Below are 21379 nucleotides of genomic sequence, written 5' to 3'. Positions count from 1 at the left end.
AAGCCCCTGAGCAAAACCCAAGACAGACTACTATGTATTTTATTATATGGGCCCAGCTCTAATTATCTGAAAACAGAACTGAACAGTCACATTGGTGCTCTAATTACTGGGGAGATGGAACAAGAGAGGAGAAAATCTCACTGTGAGAGCCAAGAGGAACCCAGACAATAGCCAAAGATGCTGCTCTAGCCAGGAGAGAACAGCTTTACAAAGCCTGCGAACTCCTCTGCTTCAGTTTTCATGTTCTGCTTTACTCCCACATTGCTCTGACTCACTCAAGTCACATCAATCCACATTTAAGCAACTGCAAACACAGCTTTGCTGTCCTTGTCCAGCTGGGGTACCGAGGAACTTGCTGACTTGTTGGTACACGACCTCTACGCGCTTGGGACAACAAAAATAAATTGAGAGCATCTGAAGATTTAACACATTCACTTCAAATTAAGTTTCGTTCCAGATCCTTGGCTGCTACACCTCCACCTACCTGGTTGTCAGCTTTGATACAACTAGCCTGTAACAGGTGAGCTGGAGCAGAAGAATGAACCTAGAAGTCTGGAATTTGGAACAGGGCAGTTGCACGCTGAAACGTTTGGAATCCAATGTCATAGAGCTGGATGTGACAACATAGCTTGGGAAGATGGAAGGAGATTAGCAAGATGCTCAGGTTTCAGAAGTGTCATAGGAAGGTCGGGCATAAATATACATACAATATTGTAACGAGGCAGAACAGTAGCAGTTCCAGCTGAAGGTTTTCTGTGACGGACATACTTCTACATTTTAACAACGCACTGTTATCTTCAGTTGTTAAATTTACTATTATCTGCAGGAATCATACTGATATCTGGATTTCAGATTTCAGTGTGCATCTATTTATGGGATTGGTAGTCACCAGGCTGTAGAAGAACATACTGTCTGAAAAATTGAATTGTTTCCCACAGCAGCATTCGCTGGTCCTGCAAGATACTTCTCTAATACCTCTGAAGATCATGTGAAAACTTAATAGTTGCTTCAGCTTTCACTGTCCAGGGTAAGACACTAATGCAAATATAACCTAGCACTTCTTATTTTTACAAGATATCCTTAACAACATTAGCAAGCTTGAAGTGCAGCTCATTAAAACAAATCAGTTTCAGATGCAAAACCTACTGATATCTCTCCATACAGTGAACACGCAAGCCAGACTGGGTACCCTGTTTTTCTAGCATAGTCTCCACCACTGTGCAATTATTTTAAGATATGCCCGATTTTGCATCCAAGTGAACTAAAATCTGAATCACAGACACATCCCAGATGTCGAAAGACAATGGAATCATCAGAAATGTATTGCCAAGCTGCACACATGAACATACACACGCAGAACACCTCTAGCATTAAAAAAAAGGAATATATAAGTGGGTTTTTTTGGATTGGCTGGGTTTTATAATGCAAGTTTTTTTGGTGTTCAGGTGTGGGGGGTTTTTTTCCCTTCAAGTAAGGCACAAATATACACATCCTTCAGTTGTGTTGAGGGGTTTTTTGTTCATTTGTTTTTAAATGTAGGAAGTACCGACAAAGTATTTAGCACCCACAAAGAAAGGTATACTTCCCTTTTCAAAATTAGGCGACTTCTTTTCTTATCAGCAAAATGAAATAAAACCGATCAGATCCACCCACAAAAAAGTTTTATGTTTTCTTCCCCTTTCTTTTATGAATAAAGAACAATGTAATTTTTCTATATTTGACTATATGGGAGGACATTGATTATAGCTGAATGTTAGCACTACAAGTATTTTCTGGGAGTAAAGAATTTAAAGATAGCATTGTTGCTTTTCAAGATGACAACTCTATTTCAAAAGTGTTTGGTTAGATGATCAGCTGCTAGCTAAGGCAGATTAAGCTGCATATTAAAATGATTCATTTTTTAAACAACAGGAGTTATTTAAGTTTTTGAATATTCTGTGTATTATCAATTTAAGAATTATGCCAGTCTGTACCCAAAAGTGATATACTCAGCTTAAATATAGGGTCACAATAGATAAATTATGTGCAGAAAGGGAGAATGCTATACATGCTATTTGAGCAGATTTTAGATTTAGGACTCTAAAGCACCTTACCATAAGCATAAAGCCACTTTGGATAAAGCCCCTCTTTTTAACTTGATGCATTCAAATAAACACCAACCTGAGCAGGGGAACAATTACTCATAACACTACACCCACCACTTGCCATCAAGAGAACAGTTCTAACCAATACACATCCACCCAAGCAACAGAAGATAGAGATATGGAAACAAAAGGGAAAAATGACAGTCAGCATGAGATTACATTACACCGCTAACAACACGTCACCAGTCGGAGAACTTTCCAGAGTTGTATCTTTTCTGCAAAAACTGCTCATGTGGTATTGAACACAGCACAAACCAGCCAGATGTTCCAAGCAGCTAGCCTAGTTTGCAAGCTTACCCATCCCATTAAAAGCAGTAGCCTTGCTTCCTTCAGAGAGAAAATAAACTACTGTAGATCCACACCTATTTGCTGCCCACATCGAGATCAAGTTGCAAACATTTCATGCGTCAAAGGCACCGCATTACAAATATACTAAAACTACATTTGGACAGATGTTAGGATCCAGAAGCCATGTATAGAGGGAGTTTAATTGCAACTAACCCAGAAAAATACCTGAACCAAAAACAAAAAACAGCTTTTAAATACACAAGAGGGTGTTACTACTTTGAACCACCATTCCTTTCTTTGGGGGGAGGAAACCAAACAAAAAACCTTTTAACAGTTAAATGCTACAATTTATTCATCAAGCCTGCACATAAATTTCTAGTCATACAAGAGCAACTTTTGTTTTTTATCAAATACTCCATCATCACAAAGAAAACATTACTTTTGACTAGTCAATATTGAAAAAAAAAACCTCCAGAGATTTTATTTAAATGCAAGTCAACATGAAAGCTGCGAGTTTTTACTTTATTAATACTTAAGTCATTTGGAGTGGTTGTTTAAAAAAAAAGTAATTTGGAAAGCTAAAAGCATTTACTGGAGAAAAACTTTTGACTGAAGAGGTTAATTCTTCCGCTGAGGTTAAGAAATCATTTCCTTCTAAACAAGCACAAACACTGTCACACGCCCCATGCTGAGACCAGATGTGACCAACACAAGTGTCCAATAAATGAGATAAGTAACTTGTCATCTCCTCAAAAAAAACACCTACTGGATTTTTTCCAGTTCTTTATTTTCTAACTTTAGCTCTTACATGAATATATTCAAAAGGCTTTATATGAAAATGCCAACATTCCCATTTCAAATGAAAACATACTTGTTCTAAAATATTCAAGTGCACATGCCTAAGAATGAAGGACGTAAATGCATCGACCTAATGAGAAGGGGAGAAAATACAGGTAATGCCACTGCTACCAACAGAGCATTTAGCATGACTGCTAAATAAAATCAAGTACAACAGAATAACTAGAGGGAGATAGGATGGAGTGAAGAAGTACTGTTTGGGATTACTAGAGACTAGAAGCTTTTGAAGATGGAGAGAACACATACATCATAATTCTGCTCTAAGGAAAGCTTTTATAATTTTTTCTTCAAGTTTCACGGCATTATTATTCATTAAACAGCCATTCTTCATGCTAGGCAGAAATGTGCCTGACCAAAACACTGCTAAAAGGCTGTATGCATTCACTGAGCGACAGCAGTATACAAGAATTTCACTCACACAGAAGTCTGAAAAGTGAAACTTGAGACCGAATAAGCTCGACACCATAAATGCATCCAGCAGACAAAAGGCACTTGTGTGCTTGTTTTAGGGGAGGGGGGGGGGAAAAAAAAAAAAAAAAAAAAAAAAAAGGCAGCAAATCTGTTGCTTCTAATCCAAGATCAAACATGTAGTGAAAAATCCCCCCGGAAGCGGAGAGCAGCATACTGATGAGTTTGATCATTCTTCAAGAATGATTTAGCTACTGCCAAAACATAACTTCAATAATTTAAACTGTTGTCCCATGAATTATCTGTTTAGACTGAGATCAAAGTACACAAGATCAGTCAATGAAACTACAGAAACAGCTCTATTAGATTTCTTTAGTCTAAACTTGCTAAAAAATAAGGTTGCTTAATGTCAATACAACCTTTGGAACAGAAATAATTGAGCATTTATTCTTACGAAGAATGCTCGAAACAGTTCTTTAAATATATTAATCTAGTTAAATGAAAGGTTTAAATGTCATTAACAATCAAAATGAAGAATGTGGAAGTCTTAAATGGCACTAACAGAAAATTGCTAGTCATGAACGATGCCATTTGATGCAGCAGTATTTTTCAACCACCTACAAGGGAAAACAAATCCTACCAACACTGTTCCCTTACTGAAACCCTCTTATTCATGCTGCTATATTGCATATAGCAGTGCAGAAAAGGACCCAATAGATCCCTGTCACATCCTCAGAAGAAAAAAAAAAAAATGAAATAAAAACTAACATTCTTGGCACAATGAAGCTCCTTTACAAAGGAATGCCAGAAACTTTTGTACCAGCAGCTATTTCATTACAAACTTAAGGCATCTAAGCTTATGTTTTCTTTTTTATTTAAGCATGAAGTTCCTAATTCAACTACAAAAAGCATGAAAACTAACAAAGGTATAGCACACATCTTAAAAGATTTACTACAGAAAGATACTGCCCTAGAAACATACTGATTTTTCTGGCTTCTTTGAAAGAATGAAACCAGTCCCGCCAACAAATTAATCAGATGAGACAAAACTACGATTACAGGTGTGCAAAGTACAGCACAAGATAAAAAGGTAAACAATTTTATTATGGCTTCCTGAAATCAGGTTCAGTTAGTTAAAACACAATTGTCCCTTTATTAAGAACTTTATTTCCAGAGAGGAAGACACTGAAATAAGGTTGCTGGAATTTTTCCTGGTACAAGGGGATCACCTCAACTCTTGCCCTAAATCTGTGGGTTTTCTTTCTAAATAAAAGAATAGGCACAAAAAGATTAAGTAGCAGGTAGAGTGTAATCAAGAAAGGCAGAATGGCTGATTTCAGTATATTTTAAGACAGAAATCCCCTTCCAGCCATGTCAGGAATGTTTTTAGCCCACTGAAAGATTTGATAAGTAACCGTTACTGCCTCCTTGTTCTAAAATTGGTCTTTGGATACCTAAAAGCAGATGCAAGGGCAGCTGGATAAACTAAATCAGAAAAAGCCACAGAAATCATGGATTAGAGCACCAGTAAGACTAAAGCTGGGGGGTTTGCTGCTTTGTTTGAAAATCAGAGAGTCCATTACTTGAGGAACAAATTAGCTTATAACTCACTAACTAGGTCCTTTTGTTTCTTAAAGGCATTTGCTAATTAGCTCTTCCAGAATTCCTCAGTTTTCCAGACGGGGAAAAAAGCCTTCCAGGCTGCCATCCTGAAGAAATCCCACTGACATCTCTGCAGGAATTCCGGCACTCGCAACATACCTGTCACGAAGCACTGCTGACACCTCCCCTCTGAGCACAGAATGATCCATGCCGCCCAGGTTAGTAACTCCCCTGTTGACCAAAGGAGATAAAATGTAATATGTAATTTTAGATGGGAGTAGCCACACTGAAGTGTGCTTAACATGGCAGAACACGTGAAGTTGCAGCAAATAGATGCCAAAGACCTGTGGAGTCCATCTTTTGGGGTTTTTTTTAATAAGAAAATTAGGGGTTTTGTTTGAAGAAATAATAACGAGCCACATTCTAAAATCTGTGCAGGCACAACAGTTTCTGCGTGCTGTCCATCTCCATACCACCTTTTGAGGTTTTTAGAGAAAGATGCCAAGGCTATCAACAGCAGAACTGACTCAAAAATAAATTCCATCAACTGAAAAAAGGAAAAACAATTGTGACAATATAAAAAGCGCCAATCTCAATGAAAAGCCTTTATCCCAATCCTCCCCAAACCTAGTGCACACAAACTCTTTCTGCATGAATTTACTATCTACTGCTCAGCTGCACGGCCTGTACTTCTGCTACTCCCTTGACTACCATAAACTTCAATTAGTCTTCTTTTGGCTTGCAAAGACAGGATCTAATCTAGGATGCTAATTTCTAATTAACTTGTCTTGTATTCATGTGTGCTTTATGAACAGAAGGAGAACATCTAGGAGGAAATATAATCATAGTATTCCGTTTCAGTGCAAGGACCAAAGCTTCAGCGCACCAAAGCTTCGCTGCTCCTTAACTGTTAAAAGTCTGAACAGACATGATAGCAGACTTGGGCCTAATTTGAAGCACAAACAGTAAATGAAGTGAGAAAATTGAATTGCTCTCTTATTTAATTTCTCATCTTTGTTCAACTTGGAGAAGAAAAGGTTGAGAGAGAAAAGGTCGACTCACAGGTTTCCAATACCTGAAATGTAGTTGTAGAGAAGATGGAGGTACTCCCTTCACAAGGATGCACTTATTTTTTCCTTTTTTCTTCGCTAAAAAAAAATCTTTCTTGAAAATGTGTTACGAATTTAATTACTTTCCAATGAAAAATCAACATTAAGTCACTTTTGTCACCACAAAGCATTCCAGACAAAGAAAATATTCTGTATTAAAAAAATAAAACTCACGGAACTTTACTAGTTTTTTTCTTTGCCAACAAAGCATCAAGAATGAAAATGAAATTCAAAAGTTGAATTAGGACTTCAGACATTTTAGTATTATGAAGCCTTGCGTGAATGTGACAATATTTGTATCAAAATAATCTCTTCATTTCTTCTTTTCTACCCACATACTACTTCAAGTCTTTGGACAAATCTACATTTATGCTTTTCATCTCGCCTGCAGTACTACATCATTAGGGATGTGCAATTTTGCCTGACTGGTAATTTGTTTCCTGGGGGGAGTAAAGAAAGAGTGTTTTGTTTGCAGGATCTTTTCCCTTGGCAAGAGATGGAAGATATAGGAAACACAAAGGGTGCTGTTTCTCTAAAGAACTTACACATTCAGGCTAGCAAGAGTCTTAAACAAATACAGTTACATTGATAAATCACTTTTATAAATTTAGGTCATCAAATCAATAGGGAAAAACTGGGAAAAAAGCCATCTTTCACAAGTGTATACTGCCTGTATAAAGAGTTACTGTCAAATATACAACAATTTTTTCCAGGATTATTTCTCCAACATCTTCAAGATGCAACCTTTTCTCCCTCGTTATCTACCCAGGTAAAATCCATCTTTCACAAAATTAAGTTATTCCAGTTTCAGAAAAGCTCCACATTTCTTAAACCTTTGAAACTTCTGCAATGCCTTCCTGCCTTATCCCTTCAGCCACGTTAATTTACTACAGCACATCCATCCAATACTCCTGCTTCTCTCACCACATGGAGCATGAAAAGCTGCTTTCTAATGCCCTTCAGGGCTCAGCTTTGCTGTTTTTGCAACATTTGTTCCCCTTAATTAGATCAACCTTTAGCAAGCCATCCAATAAGCACCTCTGGGTTTTCTTTCATGTGACCCCTTACGCACCTAGGTGCCTTAAAAAAAAAAAAAAGCAGCAATAAGTTCTCCTTCAAAACAACCACCAAGTTGGCAATGACACATGGCCCTTGACATTGCTCAGAGTGCTGATACACTGCAACTACTTCTTAGTCGCTCGGTTTGATTTTCTATAGATCTGCATCTGTACCTGCTCTCTTTTTGCACCCTGAGTTACAAGCACCTTGGGTGAAAGACGTTTTCTTCTATCTTTGTATCCCAGCATTGCTTCTGAGGTGAGTATTCAAACAACAAATTACCTAAAGGAGAGTTTCTGCAAATTAGATATTGAGCTGTACTTTTCACAGCATTTTCACATAGACACAAAATTAAGTAAAAGCATAGGATCATTAAATTGGAAAGAATAAAAGATCTAAACTCATTGCAGAATCAGTCCTTCATCTAGATGAAGTAAAAAATGAGAACTCTGCTTCACAGGAAAGTTCATAAATTTCTTCAATTTGTTAAATTTTTATTTTTTAGTTTAAAACATGAGACTGCATCCAGTAAGGTAGACTATCCGTAAGCCTTTGCAGCAGGAACCAGGAGCTCAAGGCTGACAGAGCACAGGTAAGCATTACAAGGGCAAGTAAGCAGCAATTGTTAAGGCAGCACTTCGCCTCTTGCAAACCCAGTACAAAAAGCAGATTATCTCTGCTCAAAAGCCACCAAAATTAAACATGACGAGAGAAGCAAGCTGATTGCCGAGAACTCTGCTAGCACGATAACAGCAGAGGCTCAGGCCTTTCCATCAGAGGCTATTATGATCCAGCTGCAAACACCCAGATGCAACATCTGTTGAGTCAGGGTTGCTTAGGAGCAAGTGTTAAAAAGGGCATCAGACAAACATTTTATAAAAGATTCCCCATGGATTTTTCGCTTTAATTGAAAAGACACTACGACAGTGTTCCTTACTACATTTTAAAAAAAAAAAAAATCAACATACCATTTCCAAAGCTATTCAGTTTTGGTTCCTTGAAGCAAAAGCAAGAGATTGTTGTTAAAAACAACAAACAAGTGGTGTGAAACTGTCCAAAGTCTAAAATTTAAGGAAGCTTCTGTTACTAAAAAACCAACACACTTCATATTGCACATAGGAGTTCATTAAAACTCAGCAGTAGGCATATGCTGGATCAGTTCAGACTTCCTGAAATGCCATTTACAAGCACCATAATTTCAGGTAAACCGCATATACTAAAAAGGAAGCGAGACTGTTTAATAGAACAGGATCCACTACACTGAACTCCATAACACAAAACCGTATTTAAAATCAGTGCAAGTCATTCTTGTTTTATGTAAATCATTCTACTGCAAAACTAGCTTGCACAGCACACAATAGAGCACCATTAAGGCAACGTATGCATCTGGCTTGTGAAAAATACACTCTAACATGCGGGATGCAAACTGGCAATGGAAATACTACTAATCTGCAGAGTATAAAGCCCCAGAAGATCTACTGCCTTGCCCTCATCATCCTAAAACATGTCCCAAAACAGTCCAGAAGGACGCCTGCACCACATGAGAATAAAAACTGTTTCACTGCATAACTACAGCAACCTTCAATAAGACATTGTACAGACAGCAAAATAAGCCTCTAGAGCTGTTACATGGGGAAAGAAAAACCTTTAGAGAGTCTTAATGCAATCAAACCTATAATCTCAACATCATTCAGCAATTTCAACCTCTGCATAACATTTGTAGGAGCACAATCATGCTTCTGTGCTCCTGAGCTAAAACAGGATTATTTCATTGCGTAAGTACACCGGCATCTGTGCCCTAACGGATCTTGGCTCTCAAGTCAGTCCGTGTTTTGGCAGTTATGGGCTTCCTAATTTGAACTCTGAGAGTGACAAGTCTGACAATACCAGAGTCATTGTTCAATTTCAAGGCAAGCACAGAGTGGAATTTTATATAAAGATTTATGTAACTAAAGTTTAAAACCAAACCTGTCTGCTTATACACTCATTAAGTGACATGCAGGATAAAAGCTGGACTTAAAAGCTCGGAGCGCACTTTCACTCAAACTCCAATCCACTAGTTTGCGTGAGCCACGAGTCACCATCAGAGATCCCTCCTCTCTTTGTACATTATTTCTATAGTTTATCTGAAGCAAATCAGCTACTCTTCCCACGCCAATGACCTTGACGATGACACTGCCTCCAACCTATACCCCTGTGTCTAGACTAACCCCTCAGCCTATCTGCTATGGCTTTGTAGCCGACAGCCTCACCAAGAGCAGAGACAGAGAGCTCTTCCCCACCAATACTTCACATCCAGTAGACCCCACAGACACGTCTCACCAGACTCTAGCAGAAGGGGCACCTCTTTCCACATCCACCATTTCAGATTGTATTTCAGGTTTTGGACAGTAAGCTGGGAAGAACCAGGCTGGCGAGTCCCACGCACCTAACACGCCTTAGAGGTGGCAGAAGGGTTCTCCCTTGCCCCCTTCCCTTCCATTCTTCAATGCCCTTATTTTACTGCCAGCAAAGTTAGCTTTTACCTGAAGATTTCCAAGGATGAAAAAACTACCCTGTTACACAGCATCACATTTCCGGCACTTGCAACATACCTGTCACAGGCTGCCCAGGGAAGGGGTTGAGTCTCCATCCCTGGAGGTATTTAAAAGACGGGTAGACATGGTGCTCGAGGACATGGTTTAGTGGTGGACTTGGCAGTGATAGGTTAACGGTTGGACTCGATGATCTTAAGGGTCTTTTCCAACCTTGACGATTCTATGATTCTATGATTCCCAAGACTGGGGCAGGGACCTGAAAGTCACCCATTTCCACAAGCAGCTGCATGTGACACCAGGTCAGGGCACTGTGCAAGACAGGCTCAACCCACTGCACTGAAAGTAAAGTAGCGGAAAGCAGAATTTTTGCAACGCTGAGATGCGTGTGTCAAAGCATTGTTTTGAATGAAATAGTCTTTTAACTTCAAGTTAGCTGATCAACTGTTTCATGCCTGGATTTGCACAATGAACCAAATGTAAACTCTCACATAATTATGGCAAGATGAAACAAACTTTTATCAAGCTTATTAACTGGTCCAAAAATATGCAATCGGTTTGATGTAAAAGTTTTCTCAAAACGTTTACATCCTTCTGTAAAGGACTTGCATTTCATCTGCATTTTTCATCCCTCATAAACCCTTTCTGCAATATAAGTCACCTATGGCTACAACTTCAGCATCTTAAAGCTCATTCATCGCCACCTACGCTTAATAAATCCACGCTGGTGAAACTGATTCCACCGACAAAAGTTTGATTAGATGAGCATTGCATTTAAAAAAAAAAAAAAAAAAAGGGCACACAGAAGCAATGCATCAAATATAAGTTAAAAAAAAACAACTGTATTATCTCCAATAAGACAACAGGACTCATGACATTTGGATCCCACTTTCTCCTCACTCGCGGTGAAAAAAATCCTGGTAAGAAACCAGCTGCTGACTGTCAGTTATTTTAAGAGCATAAAGCTTTATGTGGTTACTAAGATCAGGGAAGGCCAATGGAACATATTAGTCCATTCATGAGGAAACTGAATAGCTTAGATACAGCATGTCCCTTCGGTGTCCAACTTGTCACATACACCCCTAATCTACTGATTACCGAGGGCACAGCTCAAGTACCTATTACTATTGTACAAATTAGACTTACTCAGACATGGGCAGATGTCAAGTAGAACAAGGCACCCTCATTCAGCCTGTCAGGAAAAAAATCAGCATCGGGAATGGGCGTGCATCTCTGTTTTGGTTGAAGCACTTCATTTCTACAATTTTAAGTTAAATATTATCCAATATACTTATGAATTAATATCTTTTAAGTCTATGAATGTAGGAGTCAATACTACTAGGTGAAAAAGCTTTTATTGTACATTCTCACTTTATTAACAAAGCCACATTTGAACTTAATGGACTAAGTTGCAGTATATATTTTAAACCCTTTAAAGCTTGCTGCTTGAGCAAAGGTGAAACATTTTTCTACTTTTAACGAGAAATCCTGTACATTCAAAACTGCACAGTAATAAAGCATGATAAAAACTATAACAGGTAAACAGCTATTTCCATTGTACATCCCACAAACTTCATATAACTGCATAAATACCACTCGCAGAAAGACATACTACAGCACAGAGGTTAAAGCCAAGGTTATGATCATGTAGAACTGGGAAAAGAAACCAGTTCCTGCACCTCGGACTAAACTCTATTCAATTCATAAGCTATCCCATTATATCTTACCCATATTCGCCCTTGCAATATCCCATAAGAATTAACGAAACTAGCCACATAGATATTACCTGTTATCGCAGCTACTTACGCTGACACAGAGGAGTCTTAATGTAGGCAAATCCAGAAACACTGTTCACAGCGGGTGTCATTGGCTGTAAGCCTTATCCGCTCTCTGAAGTATCAGAGCACAACCTGACCCAGCCATATGCTGAAGACCATGAAAAGCTGACTGCTATGCAACTAAAAGGTCCTTAACAGCAACCATCTGTACAAATTCAATGCTAGCCCCACAAAATAACTGTCATGTAATTTTCAGAGCCTTTACTGAAAATTACCACACCAAAAGATAGTCAGCATCTGCAAATACACTCAAAGAAAAATGTATGTATTATCAGTAACTGTGGCATCACTATAAAAATATTTTAAGGTATGTAGACTGATACTTGGAACATTTATACCTAAACTATATTTCTTGTAAAAAAAAATAACAGTACAATCAAGTTCCAGTTTTATTAAGTTGATAATAACAAAGATATCTTATTTAAAAAAATAATGCAGTTATTTCTCAACTGCAAATTTTTCCAAGCTCTATAGAGTGATACCCAGCTGGCAAGTAAATACAACTGGAGTTGGCTAACACACTGTACCTGTCTAAAGCACATCAAACTTACGCAAGCCTGTACAGACCAGGTGGCCACACAACTTCTACTTCCTTCATTCACCCTTACACCTTCTAGAAAGCTACAGCTAGAGTTTAAAGAACGTTTTTATTTTTAAAGATAAAGATTTTTAGTTATGAAAAAGCTCCTTTGCCCTAAGGAAGCAGCCTGGAAAGCTGAAACAAAAGAATCCGAACCAAACCAAGTCTTTGGTGATATCCCCTCACCTCATTACTAACAGCAGAAATCTCTGTTGTTGAGTTTGGAGAATTTAAACAGGGACACTTTTAAAAACAGTGTTATCCACAAGGGAAGCAGCCTAGGGAAGTAGTAGACCCCTGCACAAGTCCTACCTGACTTACAGGGTCAGAGGTGGGACTGCCAAAAGATGACTGTCTCAGGGGCAGACCAGAGCAGTTCAAGGACCTGCAGAAGGAAGCTGTGCCCACGAGATCTAATCCAGGGACTCTGCTTGAGCCCTGACCAGAAGCTGAAAACAAGGAGAACAACGCGTGCCATGACTGAGAAATCAAATACTCCACTACTCTGGTTATCCACAAAAGGCATCACAGAACGCAATATTTTTATTTAAAATATTAATTATTATCCTTAAAAGTTATATTATTATTATTATTATTATTAAATAATATTCTGTATTATCACTACTACTCAGCCAACTGTGACAAAGCCTGCATGGACTTTGGCCACAAGAGAGTGATCTCAAGGTCACAGAGTAAATCAAACCAACACTGTATTTCCTGGGTAAGTCAGCTGGACCAGCACAAGGATTCCTCCTGTTGCTTCGTAAAGAATCCAGCACCTGGCCAGGACACCACTACAAAGAAACCCTCCCGCAGCCTTCCTGAACTGGCAAGCAGAGGCTGGAAGAAGCCAAGGGAAAGATGACTGCAAGCCAATATTATCTTGAAGCAGATTTTCTCTTGACTGAAAGCAAGACAGACTACCAGCCACTATTTGCAGGTGCCGAACCTCATCCCAGAATGAGGAAATTAAGCATGAACAACAATTTTTTTAAAGGAGTTACTAAACTACTAATCACAAAACCGTATCTAGGAAAATATGCAAAGGGCTCCAGGATGAGGGAAGCCTAAAAACCATTTTAAAACTTTTTTCTTATATCTAGGTAACAAAAAAGTCAAATCCCATGTAACAATCGAAACCAGCTCCTACCTAGGAGTTTAGTCAATGAGTAGGCTATTATAATAAAAGGATATTTTTCAATTAAAAAAAAGAAAAAAATTTCATGGTGTAGCATTAATACTACACATGCGAAAAAAAAATTTAGAAATCGAGGTGCCTGAGGTAAGACCAGCTCTTCTAACTTGAGCTCTTCGGTGCCAAGAAAAGCACTGAAGTTGTCCACAAAGGCACCATTCTCCTAGATAATTATCATTAGAACAAAGCAGTAGCTCCAGAGTATCAAAACTTATGGTTTAAAAGAAAGCACTCAAGACCACATTACTCGTACTATACTTAAAAAAAATAAGCACAAAGACTATCATGGAAAATCCTAAAATAACATGCTGCTTTAATTCTCAACTGTTACTGGAAATTTGGCAAAAAAGGGAAACACTGGGACTAATCGCCCCAAGGGGAAGAGCTGGCTGATGAGTCCACAGCACTAGAAACATAGTGTATTTATAGAGTCCATCTGACAAATAAGACATTGCATCACCTAATTACGATCATAAAAAATGCCCTTGTTTCCACAAAAGTAAATCCTTTAAGTACTTGTGTAGCTACAGTTATATTCTGACATAGAGGTTCTTCCTTTCCCGTAATATTTTGGGAGCGCAGTTTAACTGCATGCTCCCAGAACATTGTTGTGTTCCAGCAGACAGGAACTGAAAACTTTCAGGAAAGCTTCTATCGACTGCTACTATTCCCATCTTCTGTACAGCAAATATATCAGACTTCCAATCACAATTAGACAAAGACAATAAAGTGTTAATAACCTGTCATGTAGAATAGGTAGCACCTGTAAGCTTGACAGAAGAGCTTCTGTAAGTACAGAGTTAACCTTACTAAATAAAGTAATATATATATATATACATACGCATACACACATCCCCAATGTCAGGGCTTTTTACTAATGTCTAGAACAGCAGTCAACAGTAAAAGCCTTTGGTAGACTGATCACTGTAGAAAAGTTCGGCATCATGGTTAAACATTTATGAAACCATACATATTCTATTGCCCTGTCTTCCAGCTCTTTATTTCAACCATCAGCTTTGTCTGTGGTTTCCATGAAGGGCTCTGTATTCACAGCTTTCCAGAACCAAATGAAACTGTTAGGCAAATGGCACAGTTACTCTAAGTTAGGAAAAAAAAAATCCCACATTAGCATTTTGGGCTTTTTAGAACACACACAGCAGTTACTCACAAAGTGTCTCTCCACATCATCTCTGATAAGCGGAAATATCTCCTCTGTTCTTCATGCACCTGTAGTCAAACAGAAAAGAATTGAAGCAGAGTCACAGACAGACATCCCGAAATAGCATCTGCCTCTCAGATCCCACGGATTTTCACAAAACAAACCAAGATTCATTCCCAACATTCACACAAAATACGACTTTTTCCCCATTTGACTAACTTTCTCCAGTAAAATTACAGAGACAAAGGAGCACAAAAGAAAACTGCTTCTTGTTTGCATGTATTACACTGCTCTGTGCTGTGGAAACAAGGATGAATTATGAAAACTAATCAAGTGAACAGAGAGAGCACATGCCCTAGATTTTTCAAATAATCTCTTGGTTTAACCCAGTTGTTCCTGAGCCTGCCTATCCCATGAACAATTTACTAAAAAGGAAGCTGTGACTGATTAAAGCCACCTTTCATTTTAAGAGGGAAACAGCTCGAATTATTTATGTGCAAGACGTAATCACATTAATTTGTACAGAAGAGGCCAAAATTTTAATGAGTTCCATTTTTAAAGTCTAATATAGTTGATCAAAAACTCCTTGTTCAATTTTTTTTTATGTCTCAAGAGTACGATATCTTACAGCCATTAATCAAAGACTACAGACTATATTCGAGTCTGTGAACTCGTACTTCCACTTGAAGGGACAGTAATAAAGTTCATGAATCATAGAACTGTTAAGGTTGGAAAAGACCCTTAAGATCAAGTCCAACCGTTAACCCAGCACTGCCACGTCCCTGAGCACCACATCTCCCCGGCTTTTAAATACCTCCAGGGATGGAGACCCAACCCCTTCCCTGGGCAGCCTGTGCCAGTGCCTGACTGCCCTTTCAGGGAAGAAGTTTTTCATAATATCCAACCTAAACTTCCCCTGGTGCAGCTTGAGGCCGTTGCCTCTTGTCCTATGGCTTGTTACTTGGGTCACTGCAACATTGGGAAGTTGTAACATTGCAATTCGCTGACATCATTTAGCAGCAAACATTGCAAAATATAAACTACGCAATACCCCTGAAACAAGCCACACTTCTGATTTTTGGTCTTTTATATATTTTACATTGATAAACATAAGTGAAAGACAAAAAATTAGTAGCCTTATGAATTTGATATTTCTTTAAAGCAATTTACTGTTGATTCACAATCCAGAGCAGAAATTCCTATTTCTTAATTAATACTTAACATACAAAAGTAAATTAGTATTTTTAAATATGATCAGAAAACAGTAAATCTATGTAACAGATTTGAAGTCACAGGTCAGTTTACATATAACTGAAAACAGAAACTTCTGCAAATCATCCTCTCCCCTCCAATTGCTCTGTACCGTTACAAATAAAATCCTGACTTCAGAGAGTAGTTCACAAGCAATGCTAATTTAAGAGCCTGTCTACAATTTTATTTTGTTAAAGAAGATGTACTTATTTAGTGGAAAGAAATCGCACACAATATTTGTAAGCATGAATTACAAATTCAGTCAGTGCTTTGCAATACTTTAAACATGCCTAACAGAGACGGCATCAAACAGAATTGTTTAATAGCATCTGACTTGCCCACTGCCTCCCACTGATGCTAGAGCAGTGGTAGAATAAGGTGGTTCTTAACTCCTGGTGTTGCTGCACCTTGGGACATCCTCTTCTTTCAAATAAACTCCAGGTTTTCCTCTATTAAAGAAGTCTGCCGAGTAAATAGGATATGTTTTATCTATCCTGCATCATAAAACTAACATGTTCAAAAGGTACCATGTTCATCTCAACTGCTTTCCTACCATCATGCTCAGAAATAGTTACTCGCAAAGTCCTACGTGATGTGCAGCGTGGTTAATGTAATTAGGACAGATACTGCAGTCTCACTCCTTGTTTTACCATCCTGTGGGCATTGCACGGGCTGCTCTGATGAGGCAAATAAGCTACCCAACAGTACGAAGGGATCAAAAGACAGGTGGCCCTCAACTTCGCAAAACTCTAAGGTTGGGATTAAATTAATTCTAAGAAATAAATGAAGTTGGCCTCCTCTTGGGCAAGCGTACACTGCAGATGGGTTTGTGTATACAGTTAAGCATCTTCATTCCATACACCTGCTCAGTGAGGTCAAAACCATCCTCCTTTGATGTGGGCTTTTATAGGGTTGCTTATTTGTATGTATCAACTATACTGCTCACTCCAGCTTGCTTAAAGATTGGGAAGGAAACCTGACCTTTCAGCTATTAACTACACGTACATTTTTTTAATCCTTCCATTTCACGTAATTTCCCTAAACAGGTCACTCCAAGCCAACTTAGCCGCAGGTTTGTTAAAGTTTTTGGAGAAGCAACTGTTAGTAGCACACAGTAAATTCATGCTGTACCCAACAATACTGGACCTGAATTCCTGAAAAGATCAGTTTCATCTTCTTCCAGACACTGTTTAACACATTAGATGGGCCAAGCTATTTACATACGGTCAGTACTACCTCTAGTAACTTTAACCCTGTTGCCTAGTTTCAAATAAAAAGCCATTAAGAGTGACTTCAAAAATGAAATCCCTTCTATCTGTGTATCTCCTCCCCTCACCTGAAGGTTTCTCTGGGATGAGGTTTTAGCAGAACAGCTTATGTTATCCGCTCACATTACTCTGCTTGTGAAAGAAAGCTGAGCCAATTATACCACAACGTGAAAGCTGAATTTTTCTTTCTTTAAAATTTGGGGCTTTTTTTTTTTTTTTTTTTAAACCACTGCTGATGGGACAGATGAAACTACCTCTCTGGAGCTGTGTGGCTGGCTTGCAGTAGAAACTCATGAGAAATGCTACAGGTATTTTTTTTCCTGTACATAGGAGAAAACTAAAGATTATAAAAATGAATAGTGCAGGATGGGCAAGCTGATGCACAGAAGTTCTAAAAGTGGTAACCGGCGGATTTTCAGCAAGGGCATGAGGAATATTTACCAAGTCTCATTGCCACAGAAATTCAGATAGTTCAAATTCCGTGTTAAAAAGAAAACTTTTCATACTCATTTCATACGGAAAAGTTTTAGTTAACATTCAGCTTCAACAACAGAGCTGCTATCAACTTTTCCATCCTCTCACCATTGATTCCACATGCCCAACACACAAACACGACAAATTCACACCTCCACTTACAACTTCATGGCTACTCGCTATGTCCATGGAAAGCACAACTCTGATGGCCAGCACTAACTTGCCTCCCTCTGCCAGGCGCTGGGGGCTGAATTTCTCACTGCTGTGCAAGCCCCACGGATCTCTTTGGTTTGTGGTGTTTGCTCTTGTTGCTGTTGTTATATTTTGCCCTCATTCTTTCAGATATGCAAAAGCAAGTATATATATTTATGAATAATTATTAGTTTCCTATATAACCCGTTATATTTGTTTTAACGACCTTCAGCATGGGTTTAGAAAGATAATTTTAAAGGGGTGTGGTTAAGACCCATATAAAATTGATTAGCATTTCGCAGAGAAGTTAAACTACTTCTACTTCCAACTCCACAGAATAAATAAAAACAGTACATGTGTTGGTCATACGCCAGTGCACACAACTCCTATAGCGGACACCCTGTGAAACTATTTTATTTTTATGCCTATATTTCATCTTCTATCGGAATGCTCTAGATATTTCAGAGTTGACAGACAATGCACATGGCTTATATAGGTTACTTGTATCAATTACAGTCAGCTCTTCAGAAACAGCAAGTTAGTGACACAAGACATGTCAAAGTGTACAATAAAGTGTGCGGGGCACAGTCTAGGAAGCCATTAAATGAACAAGCCCATGCATCCTCAGTGGAAATCATAGGAGCATACAGTGAATATGAAAAAACCACTCGTCAGGTCAGAGGACCGACCTCAGCAAACTTGTCATTTCTACAGAAGGCAAGCTGTTTTCAAATGATGCTCAGAAATCACAAAGCCAGAAGATGCTGTGATTTAGCCTGACCCACAATGTTAACGCAGTCCTTTCTCTAGCACAGTAGCCAGTGAAAATCAAAACCATAACAAAACAGAACTGCTGAAAAACAGACTGTTGACTAAATCCACAGGGAGCAAGAGGCTAAATTCTAGCCTGGGAACACTAACGAAGGACACAGTTCCGAATTACACTTAGTCTGACCTAACTACCACTTGCCTACCCCGTGCTGAACCTAACAAACCAACCAGCTCTACATTTCAACAGAAAATGGCTGTGGGAGGGCAAGCGGTGCCCAGCCCAGCCAGTGCTGCCTCCCACCAGACCAGCAAGGCGATCCCACTCTCCGGGCGGCAGCCGCACATCCCCGGCACCCACTGAGCAACCCTGCGGCGAGCAGAAGAAAGCAGCTTTGTCTCTTTTAGCAGCAGCTGATTACATCGGACATTGAACCATGCTCTTAAAAGAGCTGCTTGCATCTCTAAATAAGGAGCAATAAGAGAATCTTTCTCTAAATACAGAGATGCCTAAAAAGGCATTTTTATCTTAGAAGTAGGATGTAGAATAGCCTGACATAGGCATTTTCAGCGTGAACTTTGTACACGTTTCTGGACCTTAGCATAGCCTCCCATTTTTTATAATGGGCAGAGCTGCATTACCTGAGAGCAGCATTAACATATATCAAGTATCAATAATCAATAATTGACAAGTAGAATCGTTAGTATTTTCCACCTACAAACTAGTAGTATATAAGTATTTAAACATTTTCAATAAAAATCAAGTCCATGCACAAAAGACACCCTGTATCTTAGACTACAGAAGATACAATTGAAGCTACCAATTTGCTTCAGTCAACCAAGGTACTGCATTTTGAAAAACTCAGTGTCATAAAGGAAGCCAATAAACTGTTGAAATACAACTCTAGGTAGAACAGATCTTATCCTAACGGAAATTTAGCAATTGCATTAAGTGAAGCAGTTTTATCCACCAAAAGCAATGCTACCAAGCTCATTAACTGCAGTTACATAATATCCTTTGTTAATGTAATTTACAAATAGGTTAAAAATTTTATTTGACCTATTTTAGGAACACAAAATAAACCAAGCTTCAGCATGTTCACACAAGCTTAGAAGTCTTTGGTACTATTTTATGTATAAAAAACAAGCTCCTCATTAGTATACTATTTCACTCATATAGCAAGAGAAAATAGGTCTCTGAAGATCGAACCATTAATACACTGCTTATAAATCACATCCAAGGAAGACACCTGCAGTTTAAAATGGCACCATAGGCAGCAGGAAAATGCTATGCCATATTGGATGCCCCTATATTATGCTCTCAAAATCAGGAGCTGCAGCAATTACAGCATAGAATAATCCAGCCCCAGGGAATGGGCATTTCTCCAGTTAGGTTGAGCCCTAACAAGACCAGCTCTACACACAGCGATCCTAGCCTGGGACCAATGGAGAGGGGGACAAGGAGGCAGCTGCAGATGACACGGCATAATGACAAGGAGTTTAAGGTGCCAACACGGGGAGGGAACAAGGAGGCAGCAGGGACCAGTGTCCCAAAACACCAGACAGCACAAGTGAGACAAGCCAGCTCCTGCCAGAGCCATGCAGACCTGACAGGTTAGTAACTCTCCTGAGTTCACACCGGCTTTGCTGCTTGGACAGCAGCAATGCTGGGTCTCTTCTGCCCTTGGCCCAAACATCTGCACCATCTCTTCATCCACAGCTGCAGCTCCAAGCATTGTTCAGAGCTGTGCATAGCACCCAGATGGTCTGGCAGTGGCAGCTGCCTAAAATGCTGTTGTCCTCCTACTGCTGCCACTACAGCCACAATCCGGAGCGGGTCCCTACTGATGACGATGCCCAAACTCCCGTTTGTGGGTGTCCAGACTATAAAGCAAGCACCTTCCATGCCACTCCTCTACTAAAGGCAATGTGGGCTTCTGCCTCCATGGTTATGACTGGAAGGAGGTTTTTAATCATTATCTCTCGAGAGCCCTGAAAGTACAGCGTTATGGCTCTTACCCTACATGGGTTGCTTCTGTTTGTCAGGAGCTCCATTCTGTGGAGTATATGCCACAGATTTAGAGGCATCAACTAAATACTGCTCTGGAAGGGTTAACGGAAAGGCCAGTTCATACCAGGCTGAAAACAAGTGATAACAACAGGGGGTGAAATCCTGTGAAGCTTCCTAGTAAAATAATGCACACTTCAGTAGACTGAAATCTTCCAGTCTTCAAAAGTGACTTTTGGATAGCCAGCATACATTACCCAACAATAAAAGCAAAAAAGGTCAGAACATTAAAGCCCACTTTCCAACTTTCTGCTGTAAAACCTTTTGGTACCCGTCTCCTATATCACGCACCAGAGTATCAGAGCCACCTGCTTCACTGAGAAACTAAATCCATGGTATTTCCTTAAGCTGCCATTCAAGTATCCATGTGACAAGCCACCTTGGAATCACTTTCCACTGAACTCCGAGCCTTCCCACCTGCTGTTACTCTCATCAGCCACATCCTTTACCTGCAGGCTTCATCTAAACCACATCCTTGGGAAAAAAAAAAATCTACATATGCAAATAAAGGCCTGGGAAAAATGCTTCCGGACCAAGTTAGTCAGCATGATTTCAAACACCAATCACCGTCAGCAAGCTTACTA

At 39.2% G+C, this 21379-nt stretch overlaps 1 protein-coding gene across 6 annotated transcripts in view; it reads right to left on the bottom strand.

Annotated features, from left to right (window-relative positions):
• The window catches only part of KLHL13 (kelch like family member 13), an 87461-nt gene that overhangs the window by 53339 nt on the left and 12743 nt on the right, over nt 1-21379 (bottom strand). For 4 of the 6 annotated variants that reach the window (XM_082323143.1, XM_082323145.1, XM_082323144.1 and 1 more), the window contains 2 exons: nt 14784-14842; nt 5460-5531 (listed from right to left, as the gene is read on the bottom strand). In XM_082323143.1, the coding sequence (XP_082179269.1) occupies nt 5460-5531; nt 14784-14803 (92 nt within the window). In that variant the 5' untranslated portion in view covers nt 14804-14842. The remainder of the gene's footprint in view (nt 1-5459; nt 5532-14783; nt 14843-21379) is intronic. The other 2 variants (XM_082323147.1, XM_082323146.1) reach the window with 1 other exon arrangement.

Source organism: Platalea leucorodia (genome assembly GCF_965183815.1).
Source record: "Platalea leucorodia genome assembly, chromosome: 10".
Classification (NCBI taxonomy): Eukaryota; Metazoa; Chordata; class Aves; order Pelecaniformes; family Threskiornithidae; genus Platalea; species Platalea leucorodia.
The sequence above is the reverse complement of the archived record's forward strand: the minus strand, read 5'-3'. Positions and strand labels throughout refer to the sequence as shown.